Source organism: Thamnophis elegans, chromosome 10 (genome assembly GCF_009769535.1).
Source record: "Thamnophis elegans isolate rThaEle1 chromosome 10, rThaEle1.pri, whole genome shotgun sequence".
Taxonomy (NCBI): domain Eukaryota; kingdom Metazoa; phylum Chordata; class Lepidosauria; order Squamata; family Colubridae; genus Thamnophis; species Thamnophis elegans.
The window spans coordinates 46483356-46509144 of NC_045550.1; the positions used below are offsets into that span (position 1 = coordinate 46483356).

General features: G+C 35.8%; 1 protein-coding gene across 3 annotated transcripts in view; it reads left to right on the forward strand.

Annotated features, from left to right (window-relative positions):
• MME (membrane metalloendopeptidase) overlaps positions 1-23958 on the forward strand; it is a 68689-nt gene extending 44731 nt beyond the window's left edge. For all 3 annotated transcript variants that reach the window (XM_032225939.1, XM_032225938.1, XM_032225937.1), the window contains exons 15-23: positions 417-497; positions 3015-3118; positions 7259-7317; positions 10751-10870; positions 13999-14132; positions 16357-16422; positions 19147-19242; positions 20627-20703; positions 22285-23958. In XM_032225939.1, coding sequence (XP_032081830.1) covers positions 417-497; positions 3015-3118; positions 7259-7317; positions 10751-10870; positions 13999-14132; positions 16357-16422; positions 19147-19242; positions 20627-20703; positions 22285-22384 — 837 coding nt within the window. In that variant the 3' untranslated portion in view covers positions 22385-23958. The remainder of the gene's footprint in view (positions 1-416; positions 498-3014; positions 3119-7258; positions 7318-10750; positions 10871-13998; positions 14133-16356; positions 16423-19146; positions 19243-20626; positions 20704-22284) is intronic.
• The last annotated feature ends 1831 nt before the right edge of the window (positions 23959-25789 follow it).

The window sequence follows — 25789 nt, forward strand, 5'->3', positions numbered from 1 at the left end:
AATTTAATAAATATGTAGATAGATCTTTGTGTGGCTTTAGCATCAATTCTGCGAACAAAAATCGGTCATGTGAAAATACAATGTTTTTGGCATTCATGAACTCAGAGTGAAAATTCTTACATTTTACTTAAATGGCAGCAAAGGAATTATTCTGTATTAAACTTGAAAAAAAAGATCTAGAGAGTGATTCAGAAGTGTTGCCTGAATTGATTATATTTTGTTGCGGTATTTCTCTATTGGAAATCCCCAAAAGAACCTTCAGGAAAATCCTGGCATCAGACAGTTGCATCATGATCTGGTTGTAAAAACTAGATATGATCAGAAAAACGTTGTAAGTTGAGAGACAACCTGTGACTATTTCCTGTGCCGTATGACTTTACAAGTTGATTCAAATTCACTTTGCATCATATTTTTAGGCTACGGCAATTAAAGAACGAATTGGCTACCCTGATGAGATTCTGACAAATCCTGATAAATTAAATCAGGAGTACAAAGGTGTAAGTATTCATTAAATGCATTGCAAACAACAGATATGATGTGTCTATATTGAAGATGTATTTTTTTAATTTCATTTTACTCATTAGTACACAGGAAGATGCCCTGTTATGATGTTTTTGTACAGACCTTATTCATTGTAAAATCCTGCACAATTTTAGTAATCATCCACTATTCTGTACCCACACAGAAACAGAATTTATGACTAAGTGTTAGGACTTTTAAAATTATCCAAAGTTCAATGTCCTTAAATATTGTGGTTTGCCTGCTTCCCACTTACTGACGACCTATAGAAGAATTCCCAATAACAATCTAATTAAATTTAAATTAGAAAACAAAAAACCATGACTATTATTTTATGAAATCTGCATTGGTAAAGACATCTCTGATAAAGGATTTAATGGGAAAATATGCCATTGCTATTTTTTAAAACCAGTGATTTTTTTATTGTTTAATTAAATCAAGAAGTAAAAATCCAATGAAAGATGAATGCCTATTATAAAGGGTTACAGAAATTAGCCAAGTTAATAAGCTAAAATAGTTCTGCCAGATAGGCAGTTATGATCTCATGTTGAACAGCTGCCACTTTCTATTAATTAGGAGGTGTCTGACCCATTTCACCTACATTTGGCAACTGTTTAAAATGCATTCAGATCATCTTATAAGCAGTGATACTTTTGTTCTGTTTCTTTTGAGATTACACAAAGCATATATATCTTCCTGGATGGAAGATATTATTGGAGTACCAAGAATATTACTTAGCAAAATCTTACAGGAGATAGTGTGGACAGACATAAAGAGGAGGACCTAGAGGAACCTTTGTTTTATAATATTTTATATCCACAAAATCGACTTAATTACAAATTCGTATGGATAGTTCTTAAAAATGAGCCTGGGTCAGTTGAGAACAATCTTAACTGCTTTTTCTAAATAATCTGATTATGATACTTAGGTAGGAAAAAGCTTCATAAACTTCAATCAAATTACAATATCCCATTAGGATGTGTTGTATTTATATACTAAATAATAACTGAAACTAGGAGGAGAAAATGTAAAAAAATGCATTTTGCAAATTAACCTTGCAAAACGTAAAGAATATTAAAACAGATTTAATGTCTGAAGGATACACACAAATATCGCTATTGTTACTATTAGAAATTTAATCAACTAAAACAATAAAAAGCCATTTTCCAGTTGAACAGTAGAATACATCATGATAAGGAATTGATAAGAATATACACAGATCACAATTTTCACCACTGTATTCAAAATAGAAACCTATTCTGGCTCCACCAGCTGTTAGATCACAGGTATTAGTTGAACATTTAATTAGACATACTTTCGGGGCTCTGTTTCTATTTCTATCTATTAACTCTATCTATTGATTGATCAATCAATCTAATATTAAAATAACCCTTAATTTATACCTTCATAATGTGTTCTTCTTTTATTCCGGCAATGTAGAGCATTTACAGTATTAACATTTGATGTTTTGGGGTTTGTGGCTAAGTGGCTAAAGAGTTAATTGTGCAGAAATTTTGCTCAAAAGTCTTATTCTTCTCAACTGTGCAGAAATGGGAACATCAATTTGTTTGTTGTTTACCCATGTTTCTTGCTAGCTCCACTTTATTTTTTAGAAGGAGAAACAAGGGGAACATATAGCCATACTTAGAATAACTCAGTGATTAGGCAGAAGTAAAGTTTCCTTTAAATTAAGCTCAGTTCTTGTTGACTTCATGAACCATTTTTTGCAGTTTTTTTGGTAACAATATCAGAGGGATTTTCCCAGTGCCTTTTTCTGAGATTTTTTACCTACTTCCCAGTCTTGGAACTCACAACCACCATCTAAGTATTGATTCAGTCCAACCCTACATAGCTTTTTGAGCTCATCCAGGTTTGGCTAGATGCTGCTTCCCGACAGGATAAAGAGAAAAAGGATGAAAATAACAGAGAGCAAAATAAATCTAAATGGAAGCAGCAAGAAGTAAGCCAAAAATACAATAAGCACATTATCTATAAAATGCTGATAAACTGCTATAAAGTGAAGGAATAGAATAGAATAGAATATCCTGAAAGAAGGATATAGTTAATCAGTTGGAATTTGGTGCAGAACAAGCAATAGCGATTACAGGTAAAGCAAGATACATAATATAGTTGCTATTCTGTGTGATAAGATAAGAGGAGAAATGGAGAATCCTCCAGGAATGTACAAGGCTTGTATATGCGTATACTTCAACTATAAATATAAGTCCAATATTTGCCTCCTTCTTTCTCTCCGATTGTGATTATACAACACATTTACTCATAGTTAATTGAATCATTATTTATGAAATAAATTAAATTGTCTTTGTTTCCACAACACATTGAACTGCAAGCTAGCCACAATGGCTAGGTTTATATTACACACCTAGCTATAAACTATCCAACCATATTTTGCCCTAATATTTTCCACAGTTTCTGTGTATATTTCTGCATGTATAATAAACATTATTGCTCATTCTCTCATATTTTTATTTAAGTTGACCTACAGGGAAGAAGAATATTTTGAGAACTTGATTGAGAATTTAAGATTTGTCCAGAAGGAAAGGTTAAAGAAACTTAAAGAGAAAGTGGACAAAGATGAGTACGTATTTACATAGTTTTAATTTAAATATGGATTGTTAACTATTTCTAAGAACATCTGTTTGTAATCAAAAAGACTACCAACTTTATGCTGTAGTAATCATTCCTTATGCTAAAAGGGAAATCTGTTCCCCTGGAATGGATGGCTTCCCATAATTAGGCTACATCTCTCCACTTTGCATTCCTTCCTCAGTCTATTCATTGTTGCAGCCATTACTGCCAATTTCTTCAGTGTGTTTTTGAGAAAAAATGTTTGTGTATTCATACCAATATATACTTGTACAGTTCCTAACCTATCATTCACTCCTGAGTGTGTCTGTTGGGCTGAAAATAGTACCTTTCCCTGTTGTAAAGAAATATTTTAAAACTCCATCTGTAGCACTAGAAGAATCTCCATGAGCTGAGATAAACATAGTTCTCTGGGGTCATTTTTCTGTAATTTTTCCCTAGAGCTCACATCTGCCTTGTTAGTTCTGTTACCTGACAGATGTGCAACAGTGAAAGAAGAAATACACATGTTGAGAAAAATCCATCCTAAAGGACCTATTATAGAACATGTCTATAATAGCACAGTCGTGTGGTGTGAGCAATTTCTATTTGATTAATAATTCTGAATGATGTGCCTCCCAAATAATATGCAATCTACAAACAATAAGACTGAAGACTCTATAACTTCCAACAAGCTTTTTTGTGGAGCATCCTTCCAACCTTCCTTTCTTTCCCTAGAAGAAAAAGAAATGTTTCTCTCTTCCAGAAGGGGAAATGAATAGTAAATGAAGCAAGGTTCCTTTAAAAAAAAAAGCTTTCTGATAGGATGGGATGCTCTGATACTTTTCTCCCATCAGTAATGAGGACAGGATCTATAATCAACTGTCATGTCCAGCTCATACCCTTCATATGCTGATGCTCCACTGCCTTTTCCTATACAGAAAGGCACTTCTTTCTCTCCTTTGAGAAAGGAACTGAAAGTGCAAGACTAAGTAGGCCATGGCAGATTGAGGCAAAATCCTGAATGAGTTGGAATGTACCAATAAAGCAGAATATTTGTAGCTCAGGGTTGAAATGAGGAGCTCTTGAGCCCAGTGAAAACTCTAGTCATAGTCCCTATGCACATGTGAATGAATGCACAAGGATTATCCTCTGATATTTCACCTCAGCCTCCAAATATATTTGGACTAAAACTTCCAGAATTCCCTACCATGATGGGGAAAGCTGCCCAAGAATAACAATTGTAATAAAATTGTTATTTATGTTGTTTTCCTGGCTCATTTAATTCCTATTCCATTCCTTTAACTATGATGAACTTTTGTTTGCAGTAGTCCTCAGAGATTAGCTGGGACATTATGTCCTTTTTTTTTTAGATAGTAGTAGATGGGGTGATCTTCAGAGCAGCCAGCATTACTTTATCAGTAAATGGTTTATATGTTGTCATAATATTATAACAATAATTAAATTAAATCAGCTTTTGACAAATGATGTGATATGCATCTAGACAACATAAGTGACCTGTAGAATAGTGATAATGCATCAAGTCACCAAAGAACTCTTGTATTTATGGTACAACAATGGAAACTATGATAAATAAGTATTAATAGTACTGATATGCATAGGAGCAAATAGAATAAGTCCAAAATGTTTCTGAGGATAAAATATGACCTTGAATATTTCTTATATGAAACATGTCATATAGAATTAAGTGTATGAAACCAATACTACAATTGCAAACTACCAAGTTAGTCAAACACTTTCTACAGTGGAAAAATGAGTTTGTTACCTTGATTAGGAGAAGATTGAAATTCACCTACATTAGTTTCTATGCAGGCCAGGGGAATAAACAATAGTAATCCAAAGAATGCTTATTCATGGTCGATTAATTGAAAGTAAGCCAATAAAAATGTTTATTATGAATAAATAATATAACTAGGTTGAAATAATAGCTAAATTGCTCTTGTATTTGGTTTATCTTAATATGGCACAATTTACTCAGCAATTAACCAGGGAGAATATTGCTTATTCTTCTAAGTACAGTACATCTTTAAAACATATTTGTCAATATGACTTTCATGTAATTCCCTAATTATGGATACATTTAAGTTACTTTATTTCATAAGTAATCCTAAAACAAACAATTGTGAGCAATGTTGATTCAGTTCCAAGATATTTGTTGAACATATTAAAAATAATTCAGGTCAAAATTCCATCTTTAGGGCCTAGTCCTTCTTTTCCATTAATATACAGGTGAAAATAAAAAAAATTAGAATATCATGCAAAGCAAGATAGTTCAAGCTGTGATTTGTCATAATTGTGATGATTACGGCTTACAGCTCATGAAAACCCCAAATCCACAATCTCAGAAAATTAGAATATTGTGAAAAGGTGCGATATTCTAGGCTCAAAAGAGTCCCACTCTAATCAGCTAATTAAACCATAACACCTGCAAACGGTTCCTAAGCCTTTAAATGGTCTCTCAGTCTGGTTCAGTAGGAATCACAATCATGGGAAAGACTGCTGATCTGACAGTTGTGCAGAAAACCATCATTGACACCTTCCATAAGGAGAGAAAGCCTCAAAAGATAATTGCAAAAGAAGTTGTATGTTCCCAAAGTGCTGTATCAAAGCACATTAATAGAAAGTTATGTGGAAGGGAAAGTGTGGAAGAAAAAGGTGCACAAGCAGCAGGGATGACTGCAACCTGGAGAGGATTGCTAGGAAAAGGCCATTCAAAAGTCCACTCCTTTCACAAGGAGTGGACTGAGGCTGGAGTCCCTGCATCAAGAGCCACCACAAACAGATGGATCCTGGACATGGGCTTCAAATGTTGTATTCCTCTTGTCAAGCCACTCCTGAACAACAAACAACATCACAAGTGTCTTACCTGGGCTAAAGAAAAACTGTTGCTCAGTGATCCAAAGTCCTCTTTTCTGATGAGAGCAACTTTTGCATCTCATTTGGAAACCAAAGACACAGAGTATGAAGGATGAATGGAGAGGCACACACTGCAAGATGCTTGAAGTCCAATGTGAAGTTTCCACAGTCTGTGTTGATTTGGGGAGCCATGTCATTTGCTGGTGTTGGTCCATTGTGCTTCATTAAGTCCAGGGTCAACACAGCCGTCTACCAGGAGATTTTGGAGCACTTCATGCTTCCTTCCATAGACGAGCTTTATGGGGATGCTGACTTCATTTTCCAGCAGGACTTGGCACCTGCCCACACTGCCAAAAGCACCTGGTTCAATGACCATGGGATTACTGTGCTTGATTGGCCAGCAAACTTGCCTGACCTGAACCCCATGGAGAATCTATGGGGAATTGCCAAGAGAAAAATGGGAGACATGAGACCGAACAATACGGAAGAGCTGAAGGCCGCTATTGAAGCATCCTGGTCTTCCATAACACCTCAGCAGTGCCACAAGCTGATAGCTTCCATGCCATGCTGCATTGAGGAAGTAATTGCTGCAAAAGGGGCCCAAACCAAGTACTGAGTACATATGCATGCTTATACTTTTCAGAGGTCCGATATTGTTCTAAGTATAATGTTTGTTTTATTGATTGCATGTAATATTCTAATTTTCTGAGATTGTGGATTTGGGGTTTTCATGAGCTGTAAGCCATAATCATCACAATTATGACAAATCACAGCTTGAACTATCTTGCTTTGCATGTAATGAGTCTATCTCATATATTAGTTTCACCTTTTAAGTTGCATTACTGAAATGAACTTTTGCATGATATTCTAATTTTTCAAGTTTCACCTGTAATGGAAAGCTAACAGATTTATATGTTACTGCATACATGCAGGAGTGCCTTAGGAAAAACAGAAGAGCTCAAGGTTCATTGCAGGCTTACATCATAAACATTAGCTTGTGGTTTATTTCATCTCAGTGAAAAAAATTGAAACATTTGCTGCAAATTGATCCAATCTAACATCCCAGCCAAGCTAACAAACAAGCCCACTAGCAAATAAAATGCTATGCAAAGCTGAAGCCTTGTCATGGTTTTTCTTTCAGTTGGCAGAAGTATGCCATTTATGTTTTTTTTAATAATGTCCAGATTTAGAGGAATTAAAATCTATTGGGTTTCCTCCCCCCCCCCCCCCGGATGTCAACTTTAACGTTTTCATGCATTCATTAATTTTTCTGCAGATGGATAACTGGAGCTGCTATTGTCAATGCATTTTATTCACCTAGCAGAAATCAAATTGGTAAGTGAAAATTGCTTAATCTAGCCTTTCCTACCTGCTACCCTCCAGATGGTCTGTCTAAAATTGCACCCAATCAAGCACATGAGGAGGCTTGGAAGAAGCTGGTCTAATCACTTAGGAAGGAGAAAGTTATATTTAGCCTCCTATCAAATCCCAGCTTCATATGGATCATGATTGGGTCAGGATTTGGAATTTATCTCCTTTCTATCTGCTCGTTTATACTTTCTGTACTGAAGCTCAGATGCTATTACATGCTTTTTGGACATCTCATGTTTTTAACCAGAAGCTCCATAACTTGCTATGTAGAATGCAGTTCTTATCTGAGGTGTTTTTTATAACCTTTCCCTCTTTTATGATTTACTTTGGCTACTTGCTTTAAAGGTCTGGGCTGGAAAGGAAATGTCTATTTAATTCTGTTTTCCTTTGGAAATTGTGAAATATCAACCTGATAGATTCAACTGAGGAAAAAAAAACAATTGGAAGGGAGAGACCTTTCCAAGAACATTGGTTTCATTTCTCATGTTAGAGGAAGGCAATCCTTTTTAGCCTAAAGGCAGCATTTAAAAAAAAAATATTGTAGAAAAATAACATTCCCAAATGAAAATGGGACTGAAAATCTGGAAGCTGCTTTATGCAGGAGAGTTGGCAGCTTAATAGTATTCAGACCATTTCCAACTTCTTTGTATGTAAAAAAAAAAAAAAGGTTGAAAACTAGTGATATTGCTACTCCCATTTCAGCAACCGAATCTTTGAATGTTTTGAGTTTCTTTAGCCCTATTTTAATGAAACAAATTTAGAAGAGCTAATGCTGTTATATAATCACAATGATTGATGTTATTACCTCAATCTTCAAAGATACCCTGAAAATTGTAAAATGCCTTTTATAAGCCAATGAGTAGTTTCTAAAAAGAAATGATAACTAGGGATGGGTGTTTTATCCAAAATTACCTCACAAGTGTGACATCAAGAAATTGAAAATTAAAATTTAATACTAATTAATCAACTGAAAAGAACTATTTTCACCAGTGGCACTTGGGGGGGAGGAAGAAAGAATTATCAATTTCATCCAAATGTATCCTTATAATTTGTTTTGAAGGAAGCTGAAAAGAAAAAAAACAGAAGATGAGAAAATGCCATAAATGGACTTTTACTTGAGTGAAATTAAATTTTGCCATAGTAAATTCATTACAGAGGCAATATTAAAATTTCATACTTCACTTCAGTTTGTAAAGAGTATTTTCAAAGTCTTCAGAGTAGAGAAAGATGGAAAATTTTAAAAACAATTCCCATGGATTGAAAACATACCGTATTTTTCGGAGTATAAGACACACCTTTTCCCTCAAAAAAGAGGCTGAAAATCTGGGTGCATCTTATACACTGAATACAGCATGTTTTTGCCTCCTGAAACTCCACCCCCTTCACCAAAATGGCTGTGCAGAGCCTGTAGAAGGCTTTCAGAGAGCTCCTGGGGGCTGGAAAAGGCAGAAATGAGCGAAAAACAGCATGTTTTTTACACACACACACCAGCCCCCAGCAGCACTCTACAAACCTCCTAAGGGCTATTCATGTCCTTTTAACAAAAACGGGCCCATTTTTGCAAAAAAATGGGCCGTTTTGGGGAGTTTTGCAGAGTGCAAAAACTTTTTTAAAAAAAATTTCCTCTTCAAAACCTTGCTGTGTCTTATACTCCAATGCATCTGATACTCCAAAAAATATGGTACTTTATTCATATACACTTTTACGTATCAGAACCACAAATGTGGCATATAACTTACCACATCATCTAAACTTTGCAGTCATACCTAAAGTACCAGTTAAATCAGAAGTTAGGCTTGTGATATTTTAAAACGAATATGTTTTCGTTTAAAACCTTCGTTTCCGTTTAACTCTCGGTTAGAGTTCTCTAATTTATTAAGATTGTTTTGAATTTTGTTTCTGCTTTTGAGAACATTAGGTCTCCTTCCTAGTTTTGTTTCATCTTCATAAACATTCCCTCCACTTCTTCCAATTCCATTAAAAATATTGAACACTATGGAATAAAAATTTCCCACTCACATTTGATAAGGAGCCAATAATGAGCAGTGTCTGCTATGGTGTTTTGCTCTTCATTTCATACTTAATTAGTATGACTAATTAAGTATGAAATGCTTTGTCAAATGTTTTGCTAAAATCAAGATATATTATGTTCATAAACTACCTGCTTAAAAAGTAGATTTAACACACATTGCCTACTTAAAAATGAAATTATAAATCAAGTTTTAATAGTTCAGTTGAGGGAACAAGTGTCTGTTACTTCCAAATATCCATTAAATTGAACATTGCATCATGTGGTGATTTGCTTAATAACATAATTGAGCAAGTGATGTAAATTGACCTAAATGTTTATTGTGGCATCATTACATAAGTGACTTACCACAAATGTAGATGCAAGAGACTTGTCTATTATTTGAAGGGGGCGTATGTCCTATCTGAAATAGTTCCACTTAATCTGACATTCACTCAATTATAGGCAGTGAAAATCTTTTTGTAGATTTCTCTTGCTTTGGATGTTTATTACGCACAATCCTTTTTTCAGACAGCTTATAAATTGGTTGCTTTATAATACTCCATAGAATCTTCTAGTATTCAATGATCTAGTCTCATGCTTATAGTCTGTAGATCCTTAGAGCCTTGATGACACAGTGGTTAGAATGCAGTACTGCAAGCTACTTCTGCTGCCTGCTGGCTGCCTGCAATTTGGCAGTTTGAATCTTACCAGGCTCAAGGTTGACTCAGTCTTCCATCCTTCCCGAGGTCAGTAAAATGAGGACCCAGATTGTTGGGGCAATCTGTAAACCGCTTAGAGAGGGCTGCAAAGCACTGTGAAGTGGTATATAAGTCTAAGTGCTATTGCTATTTTATTTGCCCCCTGTTTTGAAGACAGGGACAATATTTAACCTTCTCTAGTCTTTAGTGCTGAACTCATTTTCCAGATTTCCTCAAAGATAATACTTAGAAGTTCAGTCATATCACTGGCAAATCACTTCATATTATAACATAATGTGTTTGTCCTACATATATAAAGTCATTCAAGATCACTGTGTATCTATTAAACTGAAATATAATCCTTCTCCTTCAACCCTTCTTTCCATTGTTCAATCCTCTCCTTAGACAAAACTTAGGCAAAATAGAAATTGAGTAGCAATGTTCTTTCTTTGTTAACAGTATTCTTTATGCCATCTTTAATTTCTGGGTCCTGTTAGGTGACATACGTAGCAATTGACAGGATCAAGAGCAAGCCATTATACATTTATATCTTGCTATAATGAAAATGACTTTCAGATGGATGTAAGCACAATATAAAATTTGATCTCCAGTTATTTCCTTGCAGAAATTTATTCTACTTTAAAGTTCTGCACGTATACAGGATACTAATACTCATCTTTCTGTATAGTTTTTCCTGCAGGGATTTTGCAGGCACCCTTCTTTAGTGCATCACAGCCTAAGTCCCTGAATTTTGGTGGAATTGGCATGGTCATTGGACATGAAATCACCCATGGCTTTGATGACAATGGTAAGACCCCCCCCCCAAAAAAAACCCAAACACAATTTCATAAATGTTGTACATTCAAGAGAAAAATATTGCTTTTTTTTCCCAGTAACATTTGCACTAGAGGAAAAAAGTTCACCAATTGTGTGAGTGAGTGGATGAGTGATTGAGTGATCGGATTTATATCCTGCCTTTTTCTTTCCAAATTGAAACTCATTTATCTACCTTCCTACATTCTATTCCCACAACTAGCCTATATGGTAAATTGGACTAAGAAATAATAACTGGCTCCAAAGCAGTTTCAGTGAATGAGGGTAGACTAGAATGACTAGAACGTCCCTATGCCTGATCCAACATCTTAACCACCATGCTACATTACAGTGTTAACTTTGCCTATTATTATACGGTAAGTGTCTACTCATGTGTATTTCCCTTTTGCCTGTCAAATGAGCACCAAAGAAACAAATTATCGGAAACACTTTCATTATATTAAAATGCCAATCAACTAACACACGAGGGCTCATGTGGTGGCACAGTGGTTAGACTGCAGTACTGCTGCAGGCTAGTTCTGTTGACTGCCAGGGGTTTGATCCTCACTGGCTTAAGGTTGATTCAGCCTTCCATCTTTGGGATGTTGGTAAAATGAGGACTCAGATTGTTGGGAGCAATATGCTGACTCTGTAAACTGCTTAGAGAGGGCTCTCTGAAGCGGTACATAAGCCTAAGTGATATTGCTATTGCTATACAAAACATCATATCAAGGACATTGGTTGCAGTTAGGAATTCATAATAAAGGAACTTATTGAAATGTTAGTCCTGTCATTCATACATTCCTATACATCTAAATATGCGTCCAGACACTTATACCTTACTAATCGCAATTGGGACTGGAAACTCCATCATTAAGTAGCACAATTAGTAAATGAGGTAACATGTGGTCATGCCAACTTACAATATCCATTCTGGCTGTAGCCATTAAGCGAGTCACTGTGAGTCATTAAGTGTGAAATCACATAACCATAACTTGCGACTTCCTGCTGGCTTTCCCATTGACTTTGCATATTGGAAGCCAGCTATGAAGGTTGCAAATGGTGATGCTGTGACCATGGGATACTGCAGCCATCATCACTATGTGCCAGTTATCAACCATCTGAATTCCTATCACATAACTGGAGATACTGCAGTGATCACAATTTTAAGGACTGATCATAAGTCTCCCTTTTCAGCATTGTCGTAACTTTGAATGGTCACTGAAAGAATGGTCAATAAGTGAGGTCTACCTGGGTTTACATCTGGCCATAATTAGGGATAATATAAAAAAATGACATATTTAGACATATTTAATCCTAGCATTGCATGATACTTTTTTATGAAGCAGTGGGGAACCAGCAGAAGGCTATTTCTGCCGGTCATTAGATGTACAAGCAGATGGAAGTTTAGGGGAGACTATTTAATCCAAATACTCTTCTATCTGAAGCCTGAAAACTCTCTGGGATAAGATTAAGACAATGGAAGGATAAATATTCTATGTTTCAAATCTGTGGACTCTTGGAAAGGGTGAAAGCATAACTCATTCTCTTAACAACCAAATTAGTTAACTACTATTAGATACTTGGATATATGTTGCATCACTGAAAGGCATGCTGGCAGAATACTTTGACAATGAGTTAGAATGATAATGTACATGAGAACTAGGTGTGGTTTGGATAATTCAAAAGGAAATGCACATAAGCATCTTTAGTGGGCAAAACACATGGTGATGTTGCATAAACAGAAGGATACAATCAAGATCATGTGAAGTGTTAATACCACTTTATAATGCCTCGGTAAGGCCACACTTGGAATACTGCATTCAGTTTTTGTCACCACAATGTAGAAAAGATGTGGAGACTCTAGAAAGAGTGCAGAGAAGAGCAACAAAGATGATTAGGGGACTGGAGACTAAAACATATGAAGAACAGTTGCAGCAACTGGATATGTCTAGTTTAATAGAAAGAAGGACTAGGGGAGACATGATAGCAGTGTTCCAATATCTCAAGGGCTGCCACAAAGAAAAGGGAGTCAAACTATTCTCCAAAGCACCTGAAGGCAGAACAAGAAGCAATGGGTGGAAACTAATCAAGGAGAGAAGCAACTTAGAACTGAGGAGAAATTTCCTGACAGTTAGAGCAATTAATCAGTGGAACAGCTTGCCTCCAGACGTTGTGAATGCCCCAACACTGGAAGTCTTTAGGAAGATGTTGGATAGCCATTTGTCTGAAACAGTATAGGGTTTTCTGCCTAGGCAGGGGGATCTCCAAGGTCTCTTCCAACTCTGCTATTGTATTGTATTGTATTGCACTGCCATTTCTGTTCTTTATGTACCTGAGGGTAATTTCACAACACAAATGCAAAAGAGTGGGGCTTATGTCACCTTATTACTATACAGGTTTTTCATTTGGGTTTCATTATAGACAGGAATAGATACCTTTTTGCTAATACATTTTCCGTGTAATTTTTCCTCCTTTTCCAAGCTGGAACGTATTTATTGATGCAAGGTGAACTTGAAAATGGGTGCAGCAGGGCAGAAAACAAGTTACTTGTTTAATACAGAAAAAGGATGTGGCACAAGTCACAGCTCATGGAGGTAGTGCTCAACTTATGACCATCTCTTTGAAGTTAAAAAAGTGACCTGTGACTGGTCCTCATACTTATGACCATCGTAGCATTCCTATGGTCACATGATGATGAATCAGGTGTTTGGCAAGCGGCTTGCAAGTATGAAGTTTGCAGCATCCCGCAGTCATGTGATCACCACTTGTCACCTTTTCACTTGGCTTCCAAGAAGCGAAGTCAATGAGAAAAGCCATAGTTGTGTAAGAACAATGGCAAAATAGGTTGCAAAATTGGATAGGGTCACATAATAACTCATTTAATAACCCATCACTTAGCGAAAGACATTCTGGTCCCAAATGTGAACATAAATTGAGATCTACCTGCACAGCTATTCCTACTTTGCATATATTGGATCTTACCTTGAACTCTTTAGGAAAGTTTTCTAAAAGAAACCTTACACTCTTGGCATATTTAACTGTGATGTAATGCCATTTTTATTATCTATGTCTTTCTAATTGTTATTTATGCATATTTCATTTGTTTATATGTTATTTCAGGTAGAAATTTTAATGCAGAAGGGGACCTCGTAGACTGGTGGACTCAAGAATCTGCAAGAAATTTTAAAAATCAATCTCAGTGCATGATACATCAGTATGGGAATTTTTCATGGGATCTAGCTGGTGGACAAAACGTATGTGGTTTTTTTTAAATATAAAATTTATCATGTATATTTTGGGTGTGCCCTTTTATTTCATTATGCAACAAAGCATATATAATTAGGGGAACAGTTCTTGGAAGAATGGATTTCTGTTCAGTAAATCTAAACATTTGTGTCACCTTTCAAATTGATTCTCAAATTTGTTTCCTGAAAGATAAATTCAACATTTGGATGGTTGCAACTTCTAAAGGTTCATCTGCTAGAATTCAAAGATAGCATAGAAGAATGGACTCTGGTTTGAACATAATATTAAACTGATGCAGACTGGGATTGTCAGGGAGATTGGCATATAAATCTGAAATATGCATCGATACACACATACAGACACAATCCAAACTTTTAGTTCCAAGTTCTTCTGCCCTTATCAGCTCACATTCTTGAAAGGAGAAGATGGAAGCTTGTTTGCTTTTAAACAACACAAGATTTATCGAAACTGTAGAACTCCTGCTTTATTGCAACTGTGTTTTTTTTTTAAACTAGTTTGAGCCTTATTTGTTAGCCTAACTTAACTTTGGTCTTTGGTTAACTGGCATAACTGGACATAGAGAGCCGAGGTGGCGCAGTGGTTAGAGTGCAGTACTGCAGGCCACTTCAGCTGACTGCTATCTGCAGTTCGGCGGTTCAAATCTTACCGGCTCAAGGTTGACTCAGCCTTCCATCCTTCTGAGGTGGGTGAAATGAGGACCCAGACTGTGGGGGCAATATGCTGACTCTGTAAACTGCTTAGAGAGGGCTGAAAGCCCTATGAAGCAGTATATAAGTCTAACTGCTATTGCTATTGCTATTTTTGTCCAGACACCATTATTGTCTAATGTTCATAATTTTTTTTAAGATTAAGATTTAAAATACATGTTTTTATGTATTACATGTAGATAGTATGTAATTTAAAGAATTTATTATATATAATGCAGCTGTAATTTAAAAATACTTAAATACGAAAGTGCTCAGGCATTTTGATTTTACGTCTGCTCCACCTTGGAGGCTTTTAAAGTTTTAAACAGGTCAAATGCAGGGTTCAAATTTGAAAAATGTACCACCAGGTTTAGCTCTTAAACATGCTATGATTAATTAAATATAAATTTTTCAAGCTTCTCTGCAACGTAACGTGGAAACGTAAAGTGGAAAAAAGAAAATTTTGCTAACATGGGCAACGCAGAGAGTCCTAGGACTGTGTGCACGCTCTGATCTGTTCATCTTGCTTTGTTTTGCAATTGTAGATAAAAATCAGAGACATCATTTTCTACAATTTTCTCACAAAACATGGAGAGTAAGTCCAAAATTGGCTTAATATATTTTTATTTTAAAAAAAAATATTTCCCCCAATTTTCCCCCTTCTACACACAAAAGACTCCAGCAAGCAAGAATCAAATCCTACCCCTACCTTCATATACAGGAAAGCCTTATCTGCTTTCTATCATAAGCTCACCTTTATGCCTCCCTTTTATTACCAAAAGTGGGTTACTTTTCAGATTAGTAGAGAATCAAAGTATCAGCAGTTCAATCAAATAAGGGTATTCATTTCAGTTACCTGGAATTTCACTTCATCTAAATATATTACACAACTATACTGTTTTCCCTACAGTAGAAAATATTGATCAATTATTTATGCTTATATGCTCTTAAGAGTTGGGGTCTTTTATTATAGGAATATGTAAATAGAACAAATACGTATTCTCAAGGCAACAATGTTAAGTTCCATCATTTTCATTCCATTAGCAGCCTATAAAGGTCAATCTCTGCACTTAAATAGAGTTTTTATTTTGAAATTCAAACTCCTTTATTGTGGCTACACAATATCCTTATGGAAATTGCTGGTAATGGACTTCAAGAACCATAATAGCCGTTTCCCAAAATTCAGCTTGAGATCTATATATTTTATGCAAGCAAAGGACCAATTTTTATAGAAAATGGAATATGGGAAGAAGGAAAATATACATGTTATGGAGAATTTGAACCAGGTGTGCAATAGATGATGTTACAGACCTTCCTTTTTCTGTGGGATCCCTTTCATAAAAATCAATAATGAAACATTTCCCTTTAGATTTCATAATTTTTATTCCATTTTAACCTTGAAAGGTATTCATTATTCTTTTTGGAACTTGATCATTTTTAGTTAGTTAGATAGTGAAAAAATAATATTTTAAAAAAGAAAGCCAGGGTCAGTTTTCATTTCTTCATATATTTTTTTCCCTTTCAGCTCAGTGGAATCAATACTCTTGGTGAAAATATTGCTGATAATGGTGGTATTAGACAAGCATACAGGGTGAGAAATGTCTACTTTCTCTTTCTTCACAACTTAAATGATTATTTCTATATATTCAGAATATACTCACTGAAATACAGGCTTCCAATGGTGCTTCTTTGACACAGGTCTGGTTTATTAAACCCCTAAAGTTTTTTTCCTCCATATAAACTTACATACATCATTTTTAATGCATAGTTGGTGATCGTATCCCTCAATTTTGCTCTGTCTCCAACTTTTCTCTCTTCCTCTCTTCTGTTTCCAAATCTCTCAGAAGCTCTTCACCTCTGATGCATGTCACTATTATTTTCATTGTATAGTTGTGCAAGTTCTGCATACAATATACTGTAAAATGGGATTTCTGCACTTGCTTCCTCAGTCAGTTGCCCTCCTTAAATGTGGTAATAGATTCATCATCCCCAGCCAGGATAAGAAAGGTAGTACTCTGCAAATCTGCTAAGAATGAATCTGTATGTGTTTAATGGGCCCTCAAAGATACATCACTGCATTATTTCACTAAGCATCTTCTCAACATTCCATCATGCTCTTGTTTCTTAATTTTTAAAAGCTGGTAGGCTGCTAACAGAATTAAGCATACAATTCAGAGTTGTTACTTATAAAAAGTAATCAGTAGATTTGAGGTTTTAAATAATACGTTATAGTAAATTAGGCAAACTGTTGGGAGTTAATTTACTGAAATATCATTTGATGAAATTCTAAATGATATAAAATGAAATGGAAATGGGATAGTAGTAATGGAAAAATACTTCCTGCCTGATATTGCCTTTAAAATCTTAATTAAATGTGTACATATTATCAAGTTAACCAAATGTCTAGGGCTAAGTATATTCCAGCAAGTATCTCACTGTTTTATCCATATAGAGAGATTAAAACTCTTTTATTTTTACATGACATTTTACATTTTAAAAGAATTTTTTAATAAGTAAGCCATGATGAGTTTTACCATAATAAAATACCTAAAGGTTGTAATATTTTGCCTTATTAATTGTATATTTCATACTAGTGCAAAGTGATTCCTATAGGCAATTTTTACTAATGGTAAAAGTTCATTCACACATTCATTCAATGTACTTGCTTTTACATTTAACTTTATACTTTATTGAAGGAGTTGTGGATATCACATTCTACCAGGTGACAAACTGATATGCATAGAGTTGCATAGAGTTGTATTCTTTCTCATAACAATTCATCATAGGCTGGGGGATCAAATTGGGAAGACAAAGTATAGAAGATTGAATCCAAATTTCGATATATTGGAAGTGTGAGCTGATCTGAAAAAAAAACCTGATGGGCATAAAAGTTGTGGCAGAGCTCCACAATACACAAATTTCATTGCCAATTAGAAGAAACTGACATTTTAGAATAGATTGAAACCACTTTATATTTTATGTAGCATGCCAAATTGAGAATGAGGGAGGCAAACTTTCTAAGACTCACAATGAAATTCTCTTGAGAGTGTGACTTCCAGGGGTATTATGTTGGGTAGGAGTTTTACCATCAGTCCTTTAGTGTTTAATCTGGCAAATAGCTTATGTTCTGTATTTTGTTTTTTGTTTTTTCTCCCCTCCCTTGAATTGTGAACCGCCCTGAGTCCCCTCAGGGAAAAGGGCGGCATACAAATAAAGTAATCTAATCTAATCTAATCTAATCTAATCTAATCTAATACAACAGCCTAAGACAGTAAGGTTTCCCACAATCTTATTAATATTAGAGGGATGGTATTCACGATGGACATTAAGATGATAAGAAGAAGGTTTTGACATTTTATTCACCTATTGGGACCAGACAGGATGGGCCTTTTAGAAGAACACTACCTTTCAGATTGAAATTTCCAAAGGATTTTGAAACAAGCATAGATAGAAATGGAGTTTGGAGAAATGGCCATTTGATGTATTAAAAGCATTAATGAAATACTCCTGTGGCATTTTCTTCTGGCCACATTATCTATCAGTGTCCAGTATGTATGTCTGAATATGTTTGTGTACCAAAATGAGCTGGCAATGCAAGTGACATAAAAAAAGCACTGACAAAGTTGGTTTATTACTTTAACTCTGATCTATTGAAAGATGTATGTATGAATGTGATGTATGAATGGTGTCTTTGCTGTCTTACATTTGCCTCTCATCATACTAATCAAGCATGGCAGGAAGAGTTCCTGAACTCCACTTGAACATTACCCTCTGCCCACGTTTTTAAAGGAGAGGGAAATAAGGCATTTTAAAAGGAAAAGCTAGCTATCATCCTACCCTGCACCAATTATCTCCTTTTCTGTTTATTAAGTGGACATTGGTAAACCAATGAAATTCCCTTGATTCTTATGATTACTCAGACTTCTTAGACTTCTTTACAATGTATATTTACCTGGGAGCTGAATTCAGAGATGCTTACTTCAGTGGTGGGTTCCTACCAGTTTGGAATGGTTTGGCTGAACCGGTAGTAGCTTGACGGCCTGGATCACTGGAACCCAGGCCTGCCACGCCCCCGAACCGCTTCTCCCAGTGGTGGCATAGGTGCTGCCATCTTGTTTTTGGCTTCTGTATAGCAATTTTTGTTGTATTGTGCATGCATGCGCACTGCGCACCAAGCATGCGCAGAGCGCATCAAGTGTGCACGAATCTTCCCTGAGCGAACCAGTGGTAGCAGCTACCAGAACTGACCACTGGCTTACTTGTATTGTCTTGTTTCAAAACAGTAAAGTCTTTCCCTTCCCTCTTTATTTGTTAGGCCTATGAGTCTTACGTACAGAAGAATGGAGAAGAGAAACGGCTTCCTGGCATTGACCTGAACCATAAACAACTATTCTTTCTGAATTTTGCACAGGTATTATGCTTGGGCTTGATTGAAAGCTTTGCGAATTATTTTGAGTTACAATTTCACAGTTAAGTTGCAAACAGCAGGCTGGCTCTTCTCCTTCTAATATGAACTGGCAGGATTGCTAAGGAGACTGCCTTCATGGCCGTCAGACCGAGAGGTGTGTGGCCTGTCAGATTAAGTTAATCACTACTCTGTGAATGAATGCATTCTGGAGGTGAGCCAAAGAGGTGAGCCAAGGAAACCAACTTGCCTGTGACCCTCTATTTTGTTTTTAGAGCACTTTGCATCTAGAAGTTGTCTAAGAACTTTTCCGCATTGCAGATTTAAGCAGCTTGATTCCTGTCCATAAACCAGTTGAAAATGAAGCCAACTTAGGATATCCCTTTGAAGATTTCAGTCCTTTCCTTCACTTTGGCCAGAGTGAAGTTTCCTAGGTGTACTGAAGTTCCAATAGTCCATAACTGGTGGGTTCCCCTGGAGGGAAGGATATTGATCACTGCTCTGAAAACATTCAAGTCCCTTGGGACCAGTGGTGGGATTCAGCCAGTTCGCACATACCCAGGAGAACCGGTTGTTAATTTTCTAAGCAGTTCGGAGAACCGATTGTTGGAAGAAATCTCCTTTTTTTCTACTTTACAGGGCTATCCTGTAAGGAAAGCAGGCACATTCTGGTGTTTTTCTAGCCTAATCTTTATTGCCCTGCTTACAGAAACTGCCTCTCCAGTTAACCCTTATACATTGTAACAGCTAAGGCCCATCGATGTAAGTGATGTTGAGTTGGCCATAACCACCCAGTCACATGACCACCAAGCCATGCCTACCCAGCTAGTTCTTAGGGCAGAGAACCGGTTGTTAAATTATTTGAATCCCACCACTGTTTGGGGCAGAATAACAAAATGGCAGAATTCCTGTCCTTTTCAAGTTCATAGCTTCATCAGTGAGTTTATTTAAAAAAAAAAAAAACAAGATTAAGTTTTCATCATTCCACTAGCAAAGTTGGAAAAGATAAATGGCTATGGAGGAAAGGGAACTGGAGGGGATGGCACTTTGCAATGAGATGCACAGCAGGTAAACCAGACTGTGCCATTTGAGCTGTCATAACTTGAAACATTCAACTTCTGATGAGTAAGAAGAACAGATGGGCAAGGTTGCTTTCCTAGTGATCTGAAGGCAGACAGAGGACGTTGTTATGCATCCCTGCTTCAAGAAATGATCGGTAACTCATACTAGCCATGGGGAAAGCTGCTTGTATAGATCAACTACTATATTAATATTCCACACACTGTCTCAATTTCCTATTCCATGTCACAGCTTTGGCCTCAGAAAAATTAAGGAAGCAACTTCAATGAAATCATATTTTCTGCAAACTTTTTTTGTTTTGTTTTCAAAGATATGGTGTGGGACATACAGGCCAGAATATGCTGTCAATTCTATTAAAACTGATGTACACAGCCCTGGCAAATTCAGGTAAGTGTTCAAGCGAACCTTTAAAAACAACACTATTATTTATGTGCAAATCAAAGTATGTCTTCATGCTTTGTAGCAACACAATGTTGTTTTTTCTTTCTTTCTTTCTTTTCCCCTTCCTCATTCAATATTGGCTAGTTTCCTCCTCCCCTCCTTATTCCTGGAACAATTTGCATTCCGAGTGCACTTAATCAAGCAGACATAATTCCCCAAGTGCTTCCTCCTCTCTAGTACAGCCAGTGCCATTCTACTAGTAGCAATAGACAAGGGCATCCTGCAGGGAGGGAGGAATAATAATAATGATGATTATGATGACTAGCAATGTACAGCTACCATATTGACTTTTTTGAATAGGATCAGCACACACAAAGGGACCTCTGGCATAAAGAATATACCATGTAAGTCCATGTCCAAACAAAGTTTTAAGGCGCTGAGCTTATCGATCAGAAAGGTTGGCAGTTCAGCTGTTTGAATCCCTAGTGCCACGTAACAGAGTGAGATCCCATTACTTGTCCCAGCTTCTGCCAACCTAGCAGTTCGAAAGCATGTAAAAATGCAAGTAGAAAAAATAGGAACCACCTGGGAAGGTAACAGCGTTCCGTGCGCCTTCGGCGTTTAGTCACGCCAGCCACATAACCACGGAGACATCTTCAGACAACGCTGGCTCTTTGGCTTTGAAACAGAGATGAGCACCACCCCTAGAGTCAGGAACGACTAGCACATATGTGTGAGGGGAACCTTTACCCTTTACCTTTTATAGGAGCTGGGGTGGGGGGAGAGAAAGAGATTTGATGGAACTTAGGCTATCATATTTAAATAACTTTAACATTTTCTCAGCTAGTACAAACGGAGTGTTTGAAAAGTCTATCCATAACAACAGACTCCACACTATTTGAAAAGCAGTATTTTCAGTTCTATTGAATTAAATGGTCTCATGATAGACAATATGTTTATCATACATGAGCCATCAACAAAATTTCAGAAACGGACAAAATGTTTGTTCTGTTTTATATCAGTTTTGAAAGTGAATCATTTTGTTTTATTCATGCTTCATTATGTAATGAAATGTTTCATGAAAACAGCATGAAAATTTTGAAGCTGGCATCATTTTTTAAAAAAATATCTCTCTTAATCTGGAGTGTTTCCAGATTAGATTTCATTTGGAGCAGATCTTTATCCTATTATTGGCAGCATCACGACAAGTTGGGAAAGATCACATCTAATTCTATCTAACTTGGAACATATGTCCAGTTTTTTCCCAGCCAGTTATATTGCAATCCATAGTGCCTGTCTTAGTTTACAAGGGCAGTTTCCTTTCAATTTGGGTCTATTTTATAATCAGGTATCCAATATATGATTTGTGCTCAGGCATCAGAAATGTCACCAGGACTTAAATTGTGCTCAGTACCGCATATGAAATGATAGAAATAAAAGCTAATTTGTGACACATGTGCTAAAAGTCCTAACTTTTAGAAAATGGAAGAAAGCCAGCATGACATTTTTTTTTCTTCTTAAATGTTGATCTTTCAAAGAGATCCAGCAATACCAAATTGCTTTTTTTGTTTTTTCTTTGCTCTAAAGGGTTCTGGGATCACTGCAGAACAACCTGGAGTTTTCTGAAGCCTTTCAATGTACTGATAAAGATTACATGGATCCTGTGAAAAAGTGTCGTGTTTGGTAACAATGCTGCACGTAGTAGAAGCCAAGAGGAACAAAAATATCTGGAATGTTTTAAGCACAATAGAAGTGACTTTTCTGCAAAAGGGACCATAAGAAGGATATATCAGGTACACTAATAAAGTGGAATTTTTTAAGGAAAGAGAACAAAAAAAAAGCCTTGCTCAGAAAGCATCATCCAGCAATTATTCTGATTAAACTAGGAAAACGATAAACTGATCCAAGTAGGAATTTCATTTTTTATTTTAATTTTTTTGAAGATCCTTCCTGATTTCCAATCAGCGTTCAGCTTTTACGTTTTAATTTGTCCATTAACATATTGGTTTAAAATAAGTCCCACCAATTTCAGTGGAACTTACTTCCAGGGGTGTGCGCTGAATTTGAACAATCCAAGTCACATAAATCAATTCTTAAACTTTGAAAACAGATGGGAAAAAAGGAATAGCAAACAATGCAAAAGCTTGAATGTGAAATGTAGTTAAGTGTGAGATTTAGAACCTTTCCCATTTTTCATCACACATTTGTTCTTCAGAAATGGCCTTTGGAGCTTTAGCACAGAAAAATTTGCATGGGCCTTAAGTTAATGTACCCTGAAACCCATTGGAATCTCTATACTTTCTTATAGTGGTAGCAGTTAAATAGAGTCACCCATAACAAATTTGGCTCTCCATGTAGCGTATATCCTTTTTACAAAAGAAGATGTACAAAGTCAGAAATTATGGATGAATGGGGTATGCAATCATACCCCATTGATGATAATGTGTGCCTATCACAACCTGTTCTATGTGCCATTACTTTTTGGGTTGGAGATTAATTGTAGGCACTGACCCATCACTGGATGAAAGAAAAATAGGCAAGCACTGTTGTCTTTCAATCTAATGTCACCTATTTTTATACTCACAAGTGATGAGTCACAGGGTGAAGGATCTGTTGCTTCCTCTCAATTTTACACTACGTATGGGTCTTCTTTTTCTTCCAGATGGAGGCTCTCTATAGGCTCCATTTTAAAACCTCTTCTCTGCCTGTTCTCCTTTCTATTCGGATCTGTGTTCATCAAAACAATCCAAAGACAACTTGATAACTCTATGATAAGGGATTAAACTATTGAACCAAATGTGTTGCTTGTTGCTTTCTAAAGCCAAACAATACTGTAGATAATTTATTAATTTTTTAGCATATCTTATAATTAGTGCAGTTGTAATCAAATTCCTCCATGTTTTTTCTAAGATTTTCCTGTTTTTTCTCAAATTTTGGTCATTTTTAAAAAAAGACAAACATGTTTGTAAAATTATATAACGTATGCTCTTTTATATTTAATTCTGAACTATTCTGGTCCTGAATGGATGCATACCATTGGAATGTCAGGGTACAAGTGTTCTTTAAATGGTTAATTTTCAATACAAAGTCCTTAAGTAAAAGGATGTATTGATATATGGACTGATTCTGAGATAAGCTTTCAAGATAATGAAACAGTGGGATATAAATAATTAATACAAATAATGTTCATGATTGTTCTAAATCAGCAGAATCTTTATTTCAGTAATAATGTTCCATAAGCGGAGATGTATATATTTGGATTAATAATAATAATAAAAATACTTTAAAATCTGCTGACATGCCCTCCTGCAAACAGAGAAGAAACATATTGCTTCTGATATTGAAGCACACCAAGATTTCCAAAAGAACTGAATAAATACCAGAATACCTCAGATGACTTCACTGAGTCTGCTTCTGAGCATCTAAAGATTTTGTGTGCATTTGAATTTTCACATTTGTCATCTGATGAAGCATTTTGATAATTAAATTTAAGCAACATTTATCTTATTGTATAGAACAGTTGTAATGTGTGTGTTTTTTCTTGAAAAGGGTAACATAGACATGCAAAGACAGACTCTCATTCTGGACCATTAAACTAGTAAAAATATAACTTTTATAGAGAATCACCGACCTAACCAAATCCAGTATAGCTTTCTTGTGGTTAAAAGAGAATTTTATTCATAGCTACAATGCTACAAAGCTGGCATTTTTATATAAATATATATAAAACATATTCATAGTGATATTATGGCCTTTTTTTCTACACAATTTGGGCAGATTCTTTTCGAGCTTGGTTTTTTGCTTAACATGACAAACTATATTCTCCAAAAGCATTTAAGATGCATCCATTCTTATGCTTGAACTCTTCTAATCTTCAAAGACATCTCTATCAACTTTGGCATACTCTGATTTTATTAACAATAAATTTATGATATCAAAACAGAGGATCTATTTCGCAGACCATGGAAGTTGCCATGTCTGATATAACCTGGTAATCCATACACTTTTAGCTGCTAAAATGATTGGCTTGTTAATAACTTAATAACTTGTTAATAACTGGTTTTAAGATAGGAAACCATTTGTGCTCATTTCTGATATATTCGCCATGTTGGAGTAAAACACACATGCATAGTGTTTTTTTAAAAAAAAATTGAAAGGATTGGAAAACAAAGATCAATAAAAGAAGAAAAGAGTTAACAAGAAGAATCCTCCTTGATCATGTTAAGAAGGGGACAAGAAACAAGAAACTAAACGAATCGAGGCAGTGTTCATTCCTATTCTGATAACAGCCTTTTGGTTATCATAATGTGCTAAACCTGCAGAGTGGAGGAATGTCACTTGAAGACCCTAAAATATTTCCTTGATTGCTGCTTCTTAGAAGTCAAATAAATGTTTAATCTCATCCATTTTGATTCCATCCAAGAGTCCTTAGAAAATTAGAGCTCTAATAACCTTATATGTTCCATTAGGTGAACCCAATTCTTACAGTTTCAAAGTGTTGCTACATCAATTAGTACTAAATTAACAAGACAATCTTCGGAATCCCAAGAATCTGCTCCCATTTTTCTGAGACATACTGAGGATTGGGGATCAAAAAGCATCTGTTGAAATATATTTAATGAAACCTTCTGAAATAAATTGAATAGTGAGAACTTCTCTTTTTCTTTCATCCCAATTTCTAAACAGTTTGATTTAACTTTATTCCACATGATATATATTATTCCTGCCAAGATGTCATTTCATTTGACTTCTATATTACTCCTCCTAACCAGTAGATATTTCAAGAGATAATGAGAGATACATGAATACAGCTACTGAGAAATAGTGGTGGATAGTGCTAGAGCCAGGTTCTATTTCCTCCTTGGGCTGTGGAATTATATGGCGTGATTTGGGCCAGAAATTTGTTCTCAGCCCAATGTACCTATTATGGGGATAAAATGGAGATTCTTGCATAAGCTGCCTTGAATTCTTGGAGGAAAAGCAGAATAGAAGTTTACCTGCACTGGTCATTTCATCAGCAGTTAAAGAGGATATTTCCTTGGTCATTGGGAAGTTTAACATGACTAGATCAGGGAAGTGATAGGCCTTCATG